Source organism: Anomaloglossus baeobatrachus, chromosome 1 (genome assembly GCF_048569485.1).
Source record: "Anomaloglossus baeobatrachus isolate aAnoBae1 chromosome 1, aAnoBae1.hap1, whole genome shotgun sequence".
Classification (NCBI taxonomy): Eukaryota; Metazoa; Chordata; class Amphibia; order Anura; family Aromobatidae; genus Anomaloglossus; species Anomaloglossus baeobatrachus.
In genome coordinates, this window is record NC_134353.1 from 868,273,623 (window position 1) to 868,293,542 (window position 19,920).

General features: G+C 49.1%; 1 protein-coding gene and 1 long non-coding RNA gene across 2 annotated transcripts in view; one reads left to right on the plus strand and one right to left on the minus strand.

The window, feature by feature from the left end:
* The window catches only part of ADAMTS6 (ADAM metallopeptidase with thrombospondin type 1 motif 6), a 460,987-nt gene that overhangs the window by 85,993 nt on the left and 355,074 nt on the right, over positions 1 to 19,920 (plus strand). Inside the window, exons 4-5 of the mRNA XM_075326191.1 lie at positions 10,025 to 10,193; positions 19,635 to 19,852. Coding sequence (XP_075182306.1) covers positions 10,025 to 10,193; positions 19,635 to 19,852 — 387 coding nt within the window. The remainder of the gene's footprint in view (positions 1 to 10,024; positions 10,194 to 19,634; positions 19,853 to 19,920) is intronic.
* The window catches only part of LOC142254858 (uncharacterized), a 53,473-nt gene that overhangs the window by 28,932 nt on the left and 4,621 nt on the right, over positions 1 to 19,920 (minus strand). The gene's annotated exons all lie outside the window — the stretch shown is intronic.

Sequence of the window (19,920 nt, forward strand, 5' to 3'; positions counted from 1 at the left end):
TGTTTAAGGGGAACCTAAAGGTGGCTTTACACGCTACTATATCGTTAATGTTTTGTCGTCGGGGTCAAGTTGTTAGTGACGCACATCCGGCGTCATTAACGATATCGCAGCGTGTGACACTGACCAGCGACCTTAAGCGACCTCAAAAATGGTGAAAATCGTTCACTATGGAGAGGTCGTCCCAAACTCTAAAATCGGTAAGGGTTGTTTATCCAGGTGGTTCATCGCTCATGCGGCAGCACACATAGCTATGTGTGACACCGCAGGAGCGAGGAACGTCTCCTTACCTGCCGCCGGCCACAATGCGGAAGGAAGGAGGTCGGCGGGATGTTATGTCCTGCTCATCTCCGCCCCTCCGCTTTGATTGGCCGGCCGCTTAGTGACGTTGCGGTGACGTTGCTGTGATGCCGAACGTCCCTCCCCCTTAAAGGAGGGATTGTTTGGCAGTCACAGCGACGCCGCCGACCAGGTAAGTATGTGTGACACTGCCGTAGCGATAATGTTCGCTACGGCAGCGATCACAAAGAATCACATGCGCGACGGGGGCGGGTACTTACACGCTCGCTATCGCTACAAATTGCTAGCGATATCGCTACCGTGTAAAGCCCCCTTAACACCTTATGCAGCGCCTGTGCTGCCTTCCATGAAGGTGCACGTTACCCCATGACGTCCCCGGTAGACCCCACAAATACCTTTATAAAATCTCCCCACATGTATGTAAATTGTCTGGTCTGGTCCAATGGGCATCCTAATCTGCGCTTCCTGTCCCTCTTTTCGCCCTCTTTTTGTGCTCATTGACGTAGATGACGCCTCGGACGCCATCTACGCAGGCGGGCAAAATCTCCATATTCCCTGCTTGTGCAGGAACACTTCTCTCTCTGCCCTGTTGTAGGCAGAGCCGAAAACATAGGTGCGCCTGCGTGAACCGGCGAGTTCTTTGTGCAGGCGTGAGATTTTGCCCGGAGATGTGGATTAAGTGGGTAACGTCATCCACCTTGCCGGACAAAATCTCGCACCTGTGCAGAGAACTTACCGGTTTGAGGAAGCGCACCTACGTTTTCGGCTTTGCCCGCAATAGAGCAGAGTGCTACTGCGCGAGCCGGGTATATGTCTGCACAGGCGCAAGATTTTGCCCACCTACGTGGATGGCATGCAAGGCGTCATCCACGTCAATCAACACAGGTGGACGAAGAAGGGAGGGACAGGAGGCGCAGATTAGGATGCCCTTCGCACCGGACCGAACAATTTACATGCAGAGCGGAAGATTTTATAAAGGTGTACAGGGGGATCAGGGGGTAACGTGCACCTTTCTAGAATGCAACACAGGCGCTGCTTAAAGGGAACCTGTCACCACTTTTTTGGCATATAAGCTGCGACCACCACCACCAGGCTCTTATATACAGCATTCTAACATGCTATATATAAGAGCCCAAGCCACTGTGACAACATAAAAAACACTTTATAATACTTACCTAACGGTCGCACAGTTGACCATATGGGCGTCTCAGCTCTCCGGGGCCGGCGCCGCCTCTTTCGGCCATCTTTGTTCTCCTTCTTCTCTAGCCGCAGTGCATGATGTGTCTGACGTCATCCACACTCGCTGGCATTCAGGTCCTGAGCAGGCACACTTTGATCTGCTCTGAGCAGGGCAGATCAAAGTATTGTAGTGCACCTGCGCAGGAACGGCGAGTGTGTATGACGTAGACGCGTCATGCACCACAGCTTCAGAAAGGGGACGAAGATGGCCGAAAGAGGAGGCGCCGGCACCGGAGAACGGAGACGCCCATAACGCACACTGCGTGACTGTTAGGTTAATATTATAAAGTGTTTATGTTCTCACAGAAGCCTGGGCTCTTATATACAACATGTTAGAATGCTGTATATAAAAGCCCGGTGGTGGTGGCCGCAGCTTATACGCCAAAAAAGTGGTGACCGGTTCCCTTTTAGGTGCTAGTGTTAGTTTAGAAAGCCAAAATCTGGTGACGGGTTTTCTTTAAAAAATATTCAGCATGGGGACTAAATGCCACAAAAACGCAATGTGTGAACAAGCCCTTAGCTAATAAGTTTTTTGGGGTTTTTTTTCCCCTTCTGTTCAGATACGTTAGGATGATCTTAGTCTTTTTTTTCTTAGCTACTGTTTCTTCTTTTTTTTCTTTTATTCTTCCTCCTACTTATTCGGTATGGCTGTTATCTGCCTATACCATATTGTGTACATGTACCCAGGCTGATGACCCATATTTCCTATACTGCTCAGGCCGGTATCCGCACCACTAATCCGCTGGAGAAGCGCAGCTTGTAGAGTGATTGACTGACTATAACCCCACAGCTCATTCTGTGTATACCGCTTGTTCTAGAACAGGATATTTGGCTTAGAAGCCCAGTGTGCATTGAATAAAGAAATAAAGTCCTCCGAATCCATTTATAGGTTCCCCAGGCTGATGAGGTTAACATGGCATATTGTGTGCCATAATCCTCTCAAACAGCGGCACCTTTTGGAGTAAGCTGCACGCTATTCTTGGGACTTGAAGTCATGCTAAAATTGTCATGTGTTGAAAGTATATTACAGTTTACTTAATGAGCGGGGCACTGCATTAAAATTGCTTAGTGGTGCGTTCCTAATCCTATTTAGCACGTAGTTTTGCTTCCTTTCTCTTTCATGGATGATTCCCCCTCTATAGATTTCTTATCTTTTCAAATTAAATGTTTTGGTTACCATTATAATCCGTTAGAATGCCATTTATGAGATATATAGAGTTAATAAATCCAAAAGCTAATTAGTGGTTTAAAAAAAAATGATAAAATCCTTGATTCGTTGGACTATGGCCATGTTCCCACGTAGCCTAATTTCTGTGGAGTTTTTCTGTGCATAAAATCGGCTAGGTTTAACTCTCCGAGCAAAGAGGATGGGATTTTCAATGCATTAAAGACGCTGTTGAATTGCAATTATTATTATTTATTTTTTTTTTTATAACCTGAAAAAAATGCATGGAAAAATAAAGTTTCAATCGCATTTTTTTTTTCCATATCAAAAAAGTCCGTGGAGCCTCTGTTAGGAGTCTCAACACAGAAACCAGCCAGATATCCCTCCGGGAAGGACCTAGCCAAGGGGTGGCTCTTTTTAGGAGACCACCATAACCACCATATTAAGTGGCCCTTTTAGTCAATATCCAACTTTTTGACAAGTTTAAAGATATGACAAGGGAAATACCAAGGCCAGGTATCCATCCACAGACAGTTGTTTCGGGGTATTGCCCCTCATCAGTGTGGAGTAGGATTCTGCCAGGTGGGAGCAATGCCTAGTAGACCAACAAGACAAAACAATCACTGATCTCGGGGAGACGAGCCAGAGAAAACACTGCCGGCAGCCAGCGAAGGCGCTCAACATAGTGAAATCCTAGGTACATTGCCCCCTGGGAAATATGCAAATCAAAAAAGTCCGTGGAGCCTCTGTTAGGAGTCTCAACACAGAAACCAGCCAAATATCCCTCCGGGAAGGACCCAGCCAATGGGTGGCTCTTTTTAGGAGACCACCATAACCACCAATTTTTTTTTTTTCCGTGTAATAAAATGCTACTTTAAATCTGCACCCAAAAATATATCAAATAAAGGGAGAAAAAAATGCAAGAATCTGAGAATATTATTTAATATTTTGGTGTGAATAAAAAAGACCGCGTTTATGCTATGTGTGAATGCAGCCTGAAAGGTAGAATAATTAAATTACCGTATGTGTAGATCCCAACTATATTCCGATTTATCAGGTGCACATTTTTCCTATGCATTGTATTCATACTTGTACTATATATCAGTTCTCCATTTAGCACCTACATTAGAGGGTTATACCCACAATATCAATCCCAGCTCAATGGTTAAAAATCCTAAAATAAAGTTGTCAAATGCAATAAGTTTCCAAAAGGGATCGCTGCTTCGGATTTTGCCCCCTGACCACCCGCATGTCAGAGGAAAGGCTACACCCTATAGTTCCTTCATGAAAGGCTGCATGAATGGCTGCACATAGAGATGGGTGAATCCGCAGATATTTAAGATCAGCGGGTTTAACAATTTTTTTTTTTATTTTTAAACCCAGATTTGGGACCAGAATTAATCCCGAACATCTGCCCTGATGCTGATCCTCATAAAAGTCTATGTGGACCCGAATATTGTTCTATAAAATAATGGTAACTAGAGCTAGGGGAATTAGAGCATCAGTAGTATACCTACAGAGTCTCCTGCACGGCTGTAACACTACTTCCAGGGCTGCCCATTACCCTCATACATATTCAATGCTCCCTCTGCCCAACGTCAGTTCTGGTGTCTCTGGTTGCAGTCAGGCCACGCCCCCACCCTGTTTCACAGCGTGTGTGATTGCTTGGAATCCCATACACTGTCTACATCTCTATAGTGGTGTAAAAATAAAAAAATAAAATTGCCGTATGGTCCCCCCATATTATAGTACCCAGCACAGATAAACCGTGTGCTTATCTTGGCTGTGTGTCAAAATAAGAGAAACCCTATATGGCATTTTTAAAATTTATTTTAAGAAATCATTTTAAAAAAGGATGTGCGGTCCTCCCATTTGGATACCCAGCCATGATAAAGCTGACAGTTGGGGGCTGGTATTTTCAGGCTTCGAAGACCCATGCATATTGGGCCCCCTCCAACCTAAAAATTGCAGCCTGCAGCTGCCCAGGATTGTCACATCCATTAGATGCGACAATCCCGGAACTGTACCCTGCTCATCCCGATTGCCCTTTTGCGGTGGCCATCGGGGTAATAAAGGGTTAATAACAGCTCACAGCTGCCACGAAACCCTAGATTAGTAATGGGAGCGGTCTGTGAGACCCACCATTACTAATCTGTTATGTGAAAAGAAATAAACACTGAAGAAATCCATAACATACAAAAAAACCCACTCTCATTCTCCACTTTATTAACCCAACACTCCCTGTTACGATGTAATCCACACGAGGTCCCACGATGATCCCGGCTCTGCTACATGCTGAAGTCACAGCGCGCGGACACAGAACATGACCTCACGCTGTAACTTCAGGGAGAGACTAATTGAACCGCAGCTGTGAGTGGTGATGTCCCTCGGTTTATCTGTGGTCACAGTTGGAGGTTTCATCGGTACCACACCTGTGACCGCAGGTAAACTGACCTCAGGTGACTTTATTGAACTCAGTCACCTCACCTCAGGTGAACAGAGTTCAATGAGATCTGCATCTCCTGGCAGAAAACTGCTTTTATTTTGCCAAGAGATGCAGTTAGCTGGGTTAAATTTATATACATTGTGTTTTGATGTGTTTTTGTTTTGTTTTTTTTGCCAGAAGATGCAGATTTGATGCAGGAATATGTTATATACATATATATCTTTTGGCAAAAAAAACCTGCGGGTTTCTGCCAGAAGATGTAGGTCTGATTGAACTCCATTCACCTGATGTGAGGTCACTGAGCTCAATGAGGTCATCTGACATCAGTTTACCTGCGGTCACAGGTGGGGCACCATGGAAACCTCTAGCTGTGACTGCACATCAACTTAGTGACATCATGCCGTTTTTTAAAAATTATTTAAATGAAAAAAAAAATGTTATCTGTCTATGGGGGAGAGCAGGGAGCATGGAGGAGCAGTAGGGGCTTGAGGTAAATGTAGTTTACAGTAGTCATAAATATAATAATAAAATAGAATAAAAATTTCAAGACCAAGTGGGTGTTAGTTTTCACTAGGGGTGTTTACTTCTCTCTGAATAATCCTGACCAATATTAAGCAGAATGCAACACTCAAAAGAAAGAACACATCCCAATAACTCAAAGCAGATTTCACAATGTGTAAGATGTATGGCAGACAGTTCTGATCTCCTGGTCTAACCTCCTGCATGAGTCAGTGTGAAGCTGAGCTTAGCTGAGCGACATTACAAACCCTTCTATCAGCTTTCCTCCTCTCACAATACTGTCAGCTCTGGGTTTACAGGTAAACTCAGCTGCACTGTCCCCTCCTCCACACTGACTCATGTAGGAGGTTAGACCAGGAGATCAGAACTGTCTGTCATACATCCTACACATTGAGAAATCTGGTTTGAGCTTTTGGGACGTGTTTTCTTTTGATTGATGCTTTCTGCTTATAGTTGGTCAAGATCATACAGGGAGAAGAAGTATATACCATAGTGAAAACTGTAATGCATCCACTTAGACTTTACTATTTTTATTTTAAGTCATTAAATGACAAATACTTTGATTGGCAATATCTTGGAACAGAGAGGGAAAATATCTATCGCCAGGAATCTTACACTAGTCTCCAACTGGATCGAGAAAATAGCCAATCTTGATGAATCCGGGTCATAGTGACTAGCGGTTGGTTTGTTTGTTTTTGTTCTGGGTTGTTGTTTTTTTTTTTTTTTTTTTTTTTTTTTTTTTTATTCCCTTCATTTGACTGTCCTGTATATGTGTCTGCAACAAATTGATGACCTGTTGATTGATAGGTAGGGTTTTATTTGTCTCTATTAGACTTTAAAGATACTATAAATAAAGATTTTATTATAAAGGCAAAAAAAAATTCAGGGTCAATTATTGGAGTAAAATAAATTATTTACATCAGTGATGTTGGGTTCTGCTTATGTTACTCAACATCGAGTTAGCCTTTAGTGGATTTAGTTGTAATTTTAACATTGGTTAACATAATTGAGGTGTGAGACAACCCATGCCTCATTTTTAAGTTGATTCCCAGAAACTTGACAGAATCGCTTGTCCCTTGTATGTAAAGTAAAAGTACATTAAACAAAGGAGGAAATGGGGGGTTCGTGATGAATACTCCCTAACATATAAAGGGCCAAATTCATGATGGTGCTATCACCAGTTTTGTGTCATGAAACTCCTTCAAATGTTCCAACATTTTAGTGCAACTGTGAGTTTTGCAAATTTTGTCCTTATGTTTACCAGTCCCGGCCAACTTTACTAAAGTGGGTAGAGGTGGGATGCAAAATGGAGCAGCCCACCCTTTTGATTCATCAAAAGTTGCACTACTTTAGTGGCATAATTTACACCAGAAACATTTCTATCAGAGGAATACGCCAGTTGTAAACTGTGCTTAAAGGATTATTCCCCATCTCCAAGATCCTATCCCAATATGTAGTAGGTGTAGTAATAATAATTAATAAAAAAAATATTAGTAAATATCTCCAATTGTAGTATAGTTTTCCTTATTAGCTATGTCACTTACCTCATGTGCAGGATATTAGAAGCTTAGGTATCCACCTCTTCTGACAAGCCTACAACCTACAATAACCCTTTGTTCAGTACATCACTGCGCAACCAGCTGTGTCCTCACCTATTGTATCCTCACCCATCCCCTGTAGACTAATCAAAAAGGTCAGTGGAGCCTCTGTTAGGAGTCTCAACACAGAAACCAGCCAGATATCCCTCCGGGAAGGGCCCAGCCAAGGGGTGACTCTTTTTAGGAGACCACCATAACCACCATATTAAGTGGCCCTTTTAGTCAATATCCAACTTTTTGACGAGTTTAAAGATATGACAAGAAATACCAAGGCCAGGTATCCATCCACAGACAGCTGTTTCGAGGTATTGCCCCTCATCAGTGTGGAGTAGGATTCTGGCTGGGTGGGAGCAAGGCCTAGTAGACCAACAAGACAAAACAATCACTGATCTCGGGGAGACCAGCCAGAGAAAACACTGCCGGCAGCCAGCGAGGGCGCTCAAGACAGTGAAATCCTAGGTACATTGCCCCCTGGGAAAACATCCCCTGTAGACTGTGAGCCCTCGCGGGCAGGGTCCTCTCTCCTCCTATACCAGTCTGTTTTCTACTGTTAATAATTGTTGTACTAGTTCTTATGTATACTCTTTTCACTTGTAAAGCGCCATGGAATTAATGGCGCTATAATTATTATTATTTATTATAGCGCCATCAATTCCATGGCGCTTTACATGTGAAAGGGGTATGCATAATAGGTACGAGTACAATAATCATAAACAATACAAGACACAGACAAGTACAGGAGGAAAGAGGACCCTGCCTGCGAGGGCTCACAGTCTACATAATAGATAATAATAATAAGCGCCATAAGGATGCAGCCTTTGTGACTGACCATCCGCTCAAAGGTCTTCCCTTCTGTAGGCCAATAGTTGCATAATTGTGAAACTTTATGAATAGATATGAGAGAACCCGAGGTTTGGTGTTCATACCAAACACAGACTGGTTTCGAGTTTGGGGCTTTACCACTCAATCGAACATCGCTGTACTCTGGTACGCTCAATGCGCAGCCCAGTTGGAGCCGCTTGTAGTGTTCGATTGTCTCGCACTGGGGGTAACAATAGCGTGATCGGATGTAGTGCGCTCCAAAAAAAAATTGGATAAACCTCACAACTTCCCTGGAAGTGATCTGTTTTTGGCTGGCTGCATGTGGGCAGAGACCCAAACTGCCCAATTAGTGACTTCCATTGGGGTTCAGGTCAAGTCAAGGTCCCGAACTGAAAAGTGCGGCTGATCCCACCAAACCAAACCTCAACGGGTCCGATCATCTCTATTAAGGATGATTTGGCCAACATACTGAGGGAATTTTTCGGCACATGCAGACTGCGACCATCTGTCTTGATCTGAACTTAACAATTTGAGTATCACATGAGATGAAACAATTAATACACTCAAAAAGTCCTCTCTGACCACAAAGAGCAATGAGCAATAAAAATCAAGTAAACTAGAACCTAGTAAAGGGTCATCTGTCAAACGGAGGAAGGCATTTTGTCGCCTTACACGTGTCTCCACTATCAGTACTTCATCAAGAGTGTTTTTGGTGCGTTTTTGGTGTGTTTTTGAGGTCACAAAGATGCACCTAAATGCATGCATTTCCTTCCCCCAGCAAAGTCTATGAGATTTTTATGTTGCTGTCCACACTGGGCATCTTTTGTTGGCTGCGTTTTTCAAGATGCAGCATGTCAATTCTTTTTGCGTTTTTTCCAGCATTTTTGAGCCCTTCCAGTCAATAGATTTGACTTAAAACGCATTGGGCCAAATGCGGCAAAAACGCATGCATTTTTCTCACGGGTGCATTTTTTGGGGCCAAAAATGCTGCATCCTTGTAGTTAGCAAAAATGCACTGTGTGAACATAGCCTTAAGCGGGCTTTACACGCTACGACATCGCTCAAGTGATCTCGTTGGGTTCACGGAATTTGTGACGCACATCTGGTCGCTTTAGCGATGCCGTTGCGTGTGACACCTATGAGCGATTTTGCATCGTCGCAAAAACGTGCAAAATCGCTCATCGGTGACATGGGGGTCCATTCTCAAATATCGTTACTGCAGCAGTAACTAGTTTGTTCCTCGTTCCTGTGGCAGCACACATCGCTCCGTGTGACACCGCAGAAACGAGGAACCTCACCTTACCTGCGTCCCGGCCACAATGAGGAAGGAAGGAGGTGGGCGGGGTGTTACGTCCCGCTCATCTCCACCCCTCCGCTTCTATTGGGTGGCGGTTCATTGACACTACTGTGACGTCTATGTGACGCTGAACAAACCGACCCCTAAGAAAGGAGGCGGTTCGCCAGTCACAGCGACGTCGCAGGGAAGGTAAGTCCGTGTGACGGGTCCGGGAGATGTTGTGCGACACGGGCAGAGATTTGCCCATGTCGCACAACCGATGGAGGCGGGTACGCACGCTGGCGATATTGGTACCGATATCGCAGTGTGTAAAGCGGCCTTTAATCTACCGTGAACGTTCATTAGACACTTTACAAAATATTTTGGTTTACTAGGTCATGAGGCCATCAACTGTGCGCGAGGGTGAAATCTGAAGCTTTGGCAGTATTTGTATAATGACAAGGATGGAGGATGAAAAGTTAAGTGGGGAGAAGTCTGTTTGCTCCATACACAACACGGTGATTAATACGTTCTGCTACGTAGGAAAAAATGTAGAAATATTCACATTTACGTTACATTTCCCAGACGTCATCAGCCCTAATGCGGATAGCACAAGTCTCTCCAGTTTGTCTAATTCCTTTTCCTATTCTTTTCCATCCAAGCATGGCGTCATCGCTACTGAAGATGAAGAGTATTTTATTGAGCCTTTAGACAACATAACTGAAAACTCCAATCACTTTAACTCCGAAAGGGGCCACCCTCATGTTATTTACAGAAAGTCCGCCATCCATCAGCGACATTCAAGCTACCAGGGACACTGTGGCGTGAAAGGTAAGATGTGTGTCTGAGGAAATGTCACTTTTTCATATAATTTAGACTTACTAATGAATATTGAAACCAGAAGGGAGGTTGTGCATTATACTATAAACTGCGCCAGCTATGTGTATGGGCTGCCTCTGGTATTCCAGGTCAGTCCCATTCATTCTGATAGGTCTGCACTGGGATACTAGACAATGCTCACTGTTCTTGGAGAAAAAAATGCAGATATGTGACGAAGGATTTTTATCTAGGTTAGGAAACCTATTTTCATACATTGGGGATTCCTCAGTTCAGGGTCCTTATCTCCTGGCAAGAGCGAAGAACAGCATCTCCGTCTCGAAAGGATCTCACCTGTCCTTGATTACGCAGACAAGCTTTGATTATATTGAACTCTAATACTGTGGTTCTCCCACAAACAAAGCTCATTTTAATCAATAGATCTTGGACTAATAATCAGTTCCACAATTGGATGTGTTTTGAAAAAATATTCGTGTGCTGAGATAATTTTATATATGTGTCCCTGCTCTGTGCTGTGTCTGACCGTACAGGAACATGGTATGATCATACCACAGCTCCTGGGCCAGGAAGAAAGTAAAAAAGTATACAGACATTACAGCACTGGATTGCAAATTATTCTTTCTGTGAAGTAAAACATGTTTTTAAAATCAGGCGGGGGAATGCTTTACCTCACAAGAAGAATTAGCTGTGATCCTGTGCTATTGTATCTCTATTCTCTTTTGTATCCTCCCCTGCCCAGGAGATGTGGTATGATCAGACCATGTCCCTGTACAGTCAGACACGGCCATTACACAGTACACAGCAGGGACACATATATAGGATTATCTCAGCACAGGAACATCTTTTTTAACCACATCCAATTGTATATATTATTATTATTCTAGGATCAATTGATTTAAAATTAACTGTTTGTGGGACAATCCCCTTTAATGTCCTCCATGCTGGAGCAGCATAGAAAATAGTCAGGTTTCCAAACAGATAACCTCTAAATGCTTGTGCGCCCAACAAGGGGCCCTTTGTGACCTGCCTATTGTAAAGGACTCTGCTAATTAGTAAGGATTGTCCAGAATAGACAGCCCTGCTAACATAGAAATATTGAATAGTCCTTGGAGACGAATGAGATTAGATTATTTTACAGACAAGTTATAGGATTGCATCAGGTTTCGGGGATTCTTCATGGCAAGACAAGAGTAGACTGCAGTGATATTCCTGCTGTCAAATATATCAGAAGCACTATAAAGTCACAACGGTCCAAGTCCCTTCACAATGATCACAGCTGCTTTTCTAGAAGAAGCCAAAGCACTTAATGTGAACATAACCCAATAGACAAGAGTTTGTAAAGACGTAGTTTGATCATTAAGTAGTGTCCAGATTCCACCAATAAAAGATTGCTCATGTCCCCCGCAGACAGTGTGTGTTATAGTCACTGTCTGAAAAGAAGAATTTTGTAACATGTTGTAAGTACTAAAGTTCAGCAAAAAGATTCCTGCTCGTAGGTTCTGCAAACACTTACAGCCTTAAGGCTACTTTACACACTGCGATATCTGTCCCGATATCGCTAGTGTGGGTATCCGCCCCCATCTGTTGCGCGACACGGGCATATCGCTGCCCGTGCCGCACAACATCGCCCAGAGCCGTCACACATACTTACCTGTCCGGCGACGTCGCTGTGACCGGCGAACCGCCTCCTTTCTAAGGGGGCGGTCCGTGCGGCGTCACAGCGACGTCACTGAACCGCCGCCCAATCGCAGCGGAGGGGCGGAGATGAGCGGGACGTAACATCCCGCCCACCTCCTTCCTTCCGCATAGCGGCCGGGAGGCAGGTAGGGAGAGCTTCCTCGCTCCTGCGGCGTCACACGCAGCGATGTGTGCTGCCGCAGGAACGACGAACAACCTCGTTACTGCTGAAGTAACGATAATTGAGAATGGACCCCCGTGTCGCCGATTAGCGATTTTGCACGGTTTTGCAACGATGCAAAATCGCTTATCGGTGTCACACGCAACGGCATCGCTAATGCGGCCGGATGTGCGTCACAAAATCCGTGACCCCAACGACTCCGCATTAGCGATGTCGCAGCGTGTAAAGCCCGCTTTAGGCTGCTTTCACACCTCCGGTTTTAGCAGAGTCGGCCGATTCGGTTTTGGCAGAGTCGGCCGATCCGGCTCTAAAACCTATGCAACGGATGCGGCGACAAAACATCATCCTTTGCATAAGTTTTTTTACATGCGGCCCGTCCGGTGTTTGCCGCTTACGGCACGCTACTGAGCATGCGTAGTGGAAAAAAACGCATGCGGCGGCCGGATGCGTTTTTGCCACAGGACGCCGCATGCGGCGTCCATAGGCATGCATTACAAATCGCGCCGCATCGGCTAGATGCGTCGCGATGCTTTTTTTTTTTTTGTCAGACAAAAAAACGTGCCGGGCAACGTTCCATCCGGCCGCCGCATCGCCTAAATCTGCCGCATGCGGCAAAAACCGGACGGAACGCAAGCCCATACTGCACTAATGTAAGTCTATGCAAAAAAAAAATGCAACCGGCGGCAAAAAAAAATGGTTGCGTTTTTCTGCAAAGCGCCGGATTGTGCCGCACAGGAAAAACCGGATGTGTGAAAGCAGCCTTAATCACCCTTCAAACGTCGGTGATTCCGGTACTCATGGTGTCTGTTTTCATACGTACTGGAGACATGAACATATGCAGACCCATTAAAATCAATGGATCTGCGCACACATCCGTGTTGTCTCAGGGACATGTGCTAAATACAGTGACATCTCAGTGTTTCTCGAGTGTCACACAAACCACACACTGATGTGATCCCTGAGACGTACCAGATAAAACATGTGTCTTTGAAATAAAATTATTTTCTATACTCATTGTCTTCAGCGCTGCTGAGACTTCCTTCCAGGTCTGCTCATTATGCTCATGCTTATTCACTGCACCGTGGACCTGGAAGCAGCAGCGCCAGGGACAGGTGAGTAGTAATTTTCTGCTCTCTGTGTGCTCTCATGGATAGCACACGGAGAACAGACGTGTGCTGAAATCACGGCACACGGATAGCTATACGCACCTTCAACACGGTCTGTGCAAAACGTTTGTGTTTTGCACGGACGTGTCAAAGAGGCCTTAGGAAGGAAGAGAGGCACCCAGGCTGCCAGCTAAAGACGTGGAGACTGCCCTAATGTGGTGCCACAAAGGACCCGACTGGATGCAAAGCAAATCTTTTTGCACAACACTACTGGTAGTACTTGCATTTCTGTATGAGGCCTAAATGATTTAAGCGGGCTTTACACGCAACGACATCGCTAACGAGATGTCGTTGGGGTCACGGAATTCGTGATGCACATCCGGCATCGTTAGCGACGTTGTTGCGTGTGAAACGCACGAACGACCGTTAACGATCAAAATTACTCACCTAATCGCTGATCGTTGACACGTCGTTCTAATCCCAATTATCGTTGCTGTTGCAGGACGCAGGTTGTTCGTCGTTCCTGCGGCAGCACACATCGCTATGTGTGACACCGCAGGAACGAGGAACATCACCGTACCCAGGGCTGTATTTTGCCTTCATGCTGCCCTAGGCACTTTAAGTGGTCGCGCCCCTTAGTGACAACGTAAAACTGAGTTTTCGCACACGACATCTGTTTAAGGCAGATCTACTCTGTAGCACACTTTAAAAAGTATCAATAAGAAATTAACCCCCCCCCAATGGGAATCACCACAGGCACATCAAAACATAGCATGAGTATAAAATATTCCCACCACACCGTCCCCACTTATATACTGTGACTGTGACACTGCCCCTAATAAACTACACACCACTCTGCCCTCCCTTATAAACTACTGTATATCCACCACACCTTCCTCGATTATGAAATATGATCTGTACATTGTGAGGAGGGAGCAGCATGATGTGAGGACAATGTCCCATGCATGCTGCCCCCTCCTCACAATGTCCCATGCATGCTGCCCCCTCCTCACAATGTCCCATGCATGCTGCCCCCTCCTCACAATGTCCCATGCATGCTGCCCCCTCCTCACAATGTCCCATGCATGCTGCTCCCTCCTCACAATGTCCCATGCATGCTTCCCCCTCCTCACAATGTCCCATGCATGCTGCTCCCTCCTCACAGTGTCCCATGCATGCTTCCCCCTCCTCACAATGTCCCATGCATGCTGCTCCCTCCTCACAGTGTCCCATGCATGCTTCCCCCTCCTCACAATGTCCCATGCATGCTGCCCCCTCCTCACAATGTCCCATGCATGCTGCTCCCTCCTCACAATGTCCCATGCATGCTGCTCCCTCCTCACAGTGTCCCATGCATGCTTCCCCCTCCTCACAATGTCCCATGCATGCTGCCCCCTCCTCACAATGTCCCATGCATGCTTCCCCCTCCTCACAGTGTCCCATGCATGCTGCCCCCTCCTCACAATGTCCCATGCATGCTGCCCCCTCCTCACAATGTCCCATGCATGCTGCTCCCTCCTCACAATGTTCCATGCATGCTGCCCCCTCTTCACAATGTCCCATGCATGCTGCTCCCTCCTCACAATGTCTCATGCTTGATGCTCCCTCCTCACAATGTCTCATGCATGCTGCTCCCTCCTCACAATGTCTCATGCATGCTGCTCCCGCCTCACAATGTCCCATGCATGCTGCTCCCTCCTCACAATGTCCCATGCATGCTGCTCCCTCCTCACAATGTCCCATGCATGCTGCTCCCTCCTCACAATGTCTCATGCATGCTGCTCCCTCCTCACAATGTCTCATGCATGCTGCTCCCTCCTCACAATGTCCCATGCATGCTGCCTCCTCCTCACAGTGTCCCATGCATGCTGCCCCCTCCTCACAGTGTCCTATGCATGCTGCCCCCTCCTCACAGTGTCCCATGCTTGCTGCCCCCTCCTCAGTGTCCCATGCATGCTGCTCCCTTCTCACAATGTCCCATGCATGCTGCCCCCTCCTCAGTGTCCCATGCATGCTGCCCCCTTCTCACAATGTCCCATGCATGCTGTCCCTCTCCATGAGCTCCTAATGCTGCCTTCCTCTTTTCCATAATGAGACCTTCATGTTGCCCCACTCATGCTAAGACCACCACACTAACGCTTATGCTGAGACCCCACACACACACACTACCCCACTCTTGATATTGACTCCCCTACATTGCTCCACTCCATACTGATCCCACACATGCTGCCCCTTCTTCACAATGAGCTCCCAATGCTGCCACCTCTTATTCTGTGTCCTTACACTCCCCCCACCCAATCGATTTGGTCATTGCACTATCCCTCATCCCTTGTCCTCTGTCTCTAGCATTAGCCCCGCTCTCCCACTCCCCCAGCATCAGCCTCTCTCCCCCAGCATCAGCCTCTATCTTCCCTCAGCATCAGCCTCTCTCCCCCAGCATCAGCCTCTATCTTCCCTCAGCATCAGCCTCTCTCCCCCAGTCTCAGCCTTTGCCTCCCCCCAGCCTCAGCCTCCCTCCAGCCTCCCTCCAGTCTCAGCCTCAGCCTCCCTCAAGTCTCAGCCTCCCTCCAGTCTCAGCCTCAGCCTCCCTACAGCCTCCCCCCAGTCTCGGCCTCAGTCTCCCTCCAGCCTCCCCCCAGTCTCAGCCTCCCTCCAGTCTCAGCTTCTGCCTCCCTCCAGCCTCCCCCCAGTCTCAGCCTCCCTCCAGCCTCACCCCAGTCTCAGCCTCCCTCCAGCCTCACCCCAGTCTCAGCCTCAGCCTCCCTCCAGCCTCCCCTCAGTCCCAGCCTCTGCCTCCCTCCAGCCTCCCCCAAGTCCCAGCCTCTGCCTCCCTCCAGACTCCCCCCAGTCTCTGCCTCTGCCTCCCTCCAGCCTCCCCCCAGTCTCAGCCTCTGCCTCCCTCCAGCCTCCCCCCAGTCTCTGCCTCTGCCTCCCTCAAGCCTCCCCCCAGTCTCTGCCTCCCTCCAGCCTCCCCCCAGTCTCTGCCTCCCTCCAGCCTCCCCCCAGTCTCTGCCTCCCTCCAGCCTCCCCCCAGTCTCTGCCTCCCTTCTGCCTCCCTCCAGCCTCCCCCCAGTCTCTGCCTCTGCCTCCCTCCAGCCTCCCCCCAGTCTCTGCCTCTGCCTCCCTCCAGCCTCCCCCCAGTCTCAGCCTCTGCCTCTCTCCAGTCTCAGCCTCTGCCTCCCTCCAGCCTCCCCCAGTCTCAGCCTCTGCCTCCCTCCAGTCTCAGCCTCTGCCTCCCTCCAGCCTCCCCCCAGTCTCTGCCTCTGCCTCCCTCCAGCCTCCCCCCAGTCTCTGCCTCTGCCTCCCTCCAGCCTCCCCCCAGTCTCTGCCTCTGCCTCCCTCAAGCCTCCCCCCAGTCTCTGCCTCCCTCCAGCCTCCCCCCAGTCTCTGCCTCTGCCTCCCTCCAGCCTCCCCCCAGTCTCTGCCTCTGCCTCCCTCCAGCCTCCCCCCAGTCTCTGCCTCTGCCTCCCTCCAGCCTCCCCCCAGTCTCTGCCTCTGCCTCCCTCCAGCCTCCCCCCAGTCTCAGCCTCTGCCTCCCTCCAGCCTTCCCCCAGTCTCAGCCTCTGCCTCCCTCCAGCCTCCCCCCAGTCTCTGCCTCTGCCTCCCTCAAGCCTCCCCCCAGTCTCTGCCTCCCTCCAGCCTCCCCCCAGTCTCTGCCTCCCTCCAGCCTCCCCCCAGTCTCTGCCTCCCTCCAGCCTCCCCCCAGTCTCTGCCTCCCTCCAGCCTCCCCCCAGTCTCTGCCTCCCTCCAGCCTCCCCCCAGTCTCTGCCTCTGCCTCCCTCCAGCCTCCCCCCAGTCTCTGCCTCTGCCTCCCTCCAGCCTCCCCCCAGTCTCTGCCTCTGCCTCTCTCCAGTCTCAGCCTCTGCCTCCCTCCAGCCTCCCCCAGTCTCAGCCTCTGCCTCCCTCCAGTCTCAGCCTCTGCCTCCCTCCAGCCTCCCCCCAGTCTCTGCCTCTGCCTCCCTCCAGCCTCCCCCCAGTCTCTGCCTCTGCCTCCCTCCAGCCTCCCCCCAGTCTCTGCCTCTGCCTCCCTCAAGCCTCCCCCCAGTCTCTGCCTCCCTCCAGCCTCCCCCCAGTCTCTGCCTCTGCCTCCCTCCAGCCTCCCCCCAGTCTCTGCCTCTGCCTCCCTCCAGCCTCCCCCCAGTCTCTGCCTCTGCCTCCCTCCAGCCTCCCCCCAGTCTCTGCCTCTGCCTCCCTCCAGCCTCCCCCCAGTCTCTGCCTCTGCCTCCCTCCAGCCTTCCCCCAGTCTCAGCCTCTGCCTCTCTCCAGTCTCAGCCTCTGCCTCCCTCCAGCCTCCCCCCAGTCTCAGCCTCTGCCTCCCTCCAGTCTCAGCCTCTGCCTCCCTCCAGTCTCAGCCTCTGCCTCCCTCCAGCCTCCCCCCAGTCTCAGCCTCTGCCTCCCTCCAGCCTCCCCCCAGTCTCAGCCTCCCTCCAGTCTCAGCTTCTGCCTCCCTCCAGCCTCCCCCCAGTCTCAGCCTCCCTCCAGCCTCCCCCAGCCTCAGCCTCCCTCCAGTCTCACCCTCCCTCCAGCCTCCCCCCAGACTCAGCCTCCCTCCAGTCTCAGCCTCCCTCCAGCCTCCCCTCAGTCCCAGCCTCTGCCTCCCTCCAGCCTCCCCCAAGTCTCAGCCTCTGCCTCCCTCCAGACTCCCCCCAGTCTCTGCCTCTGCCTCCCTCCAGCCTCCCCCCAGTCTCTGCCTCTGTCTCCCTCCAGCCTCCCCCCAGTCTCTGCCTCTGCCTCCCTCAAGCCTCCCCCCAGTCTCTGCCTCTGCCTCCCTCCAGCCGCCCCCAGTCTCTGCCTCTGCCTCCCTCCAGCCTCCCCCCAGTCTCAGCCTCTGCCTCTCTCCAGCCTCCCCCCAGTCTCTGCCTCTGCCTCCCTCCAGCCTCCCCCCAGTCTCTGCCTCTGCCTCCCTCCAGCCTCCCCCCAGTCTCTGCCTCTGCCTCCCTCCAGCCTCCCCCCAGTCTCTGCCTCCCTCCAGCCTCCCCCCAGTCTCTGCCTCCGCCTCCCTCCAGCCTCCCCCCAGTCTCAGCCTCTGCCTCCCTCCAGCCTCCCCCCAGTCTCATTCTCTGCCTCCCTCCAGTATGAGCCTTTGCCGCCTCCCCCCCGCATGCGCAGATCTCCGGTCTGCATTAGAGACACTCCCACGCTCCTTATGAATCCACTTACCTGCTCCAGTGCCCGCCGCCATCTTCCTGGCTCACGTGAGTATCCTCTTCTGACACCAGCTTCCATCACGGCGTCATCCGCGGCGTCCTGCTGTGAGCTCTGCATGTGACGTCCACACAGCAGTGGACGCAGCACAGAGGAAGGAGCTGATTGGCGCGCGCCTGTGACGCCGGAAGTGCAGGCGCCGGCAGTTCCGGGGTCAATCAGCTCCCTGTGCTCGGCAGCCACAAAAAAAAAAAATGTAAAAAAAAAAAAAAAAAAAAAAATTTTTTTTTTTTTGCTGCCAGAAGGTGCCGCCCCTCACAATCTGCCGCCCTAGGCACCGGACCACGGGTGCCTAATGGTAAATACGGCCCTGACCGTACCTGCGGCCGCCGGCAATGAGGAAGGAAGGAGGTGGGTGAGATGTTACGGCCGCTCATCTCCGCCCTTCTGCTTCTATTGGGCGGCCGCTTAGTGACGCCGCTGTGATGCAGCACCAACCGCCCCCCTTAGAAAGGAGGCGGTTCGCCGGCCACAGCAACGTCGCTAGGCTGGTAAGTATGTGTGACGGGTGTTAGCGATGTTGTGCGACACGGGTAGCGATTTGCCCGTGATGCAGAACCGACGGGGGCGGATACGCTCGCTAGCGATATCACTAGCGATGTCGCAGCGTGTAAAGCCCGCTTTAGGCTCTGTGTACACAGTGTGTTTTTGATGCAGATTTGGTGCAGATTTTGTCACAAATCTGCATGCTTATCTTTACGTCAGCAAAGTCAATGAGAATTCTAAAGTGCTGTACACATGTGGCTAATTTTTCCTTGCAGATTTGGTGCAGAAAATAATCTGCAGCACGTCAATCGTTGGTGCGTTTTTTAGCCCTTCCACCCATTGACATTTTGAAAAATGCATGGCACAAAAACTCACCAAAAAGCTCATGCATTTTTCGGCGTTTTCCTGCCAGAAGGTGTAGATTTGATGCAGAAAATGTCTGCACCAAATCTGCAGCGTGTGCACATACATAGCCTTCTATAGCAAAACTGTAAGTTCTTTAAATCAAATTTATTCGAAGAATGTTGATGAACACAATCAAAAAGAGATGTGCGAGGAAAATAAAATGGCAATAGAGATTGTTCTAAAAGAAAACAGTCCTCAAAAGTTAAATACCCAAACTGTGGTCCATCTGAATTTCATAAAACGTACAGTACATTGCACAGATTTCTGTATATAATATTATTCTATGTCCAGATTATAGTATAAGAGATGTAATGGCGTTTTTTCCTAGCAGAAATACATGTGTATCATATCTAATCTAGTTCCTTTAAATCCTAGAAGATCTTACAGGGAACCACAAGCCTTGGTGGCTAAACCACACATTCTCCACCCCTACGACACCTTCAGATAATGACACGGAAAATGGTCCTCGCCGGCAGAGGAGATCGGTCAGTGTTGAACGATTTGTGGAGACACTAGTGGTGGCTGACAAAATGATGGTGGGGTATCATGGACGCAAAGACATTGAACACTACATACTGAGCGTAATGAATATTGTAAGTTTGACCCCTTCATCTATACAGTTATGTAGTGTAAATCACATTATTTTACAATCGAGTCCTGT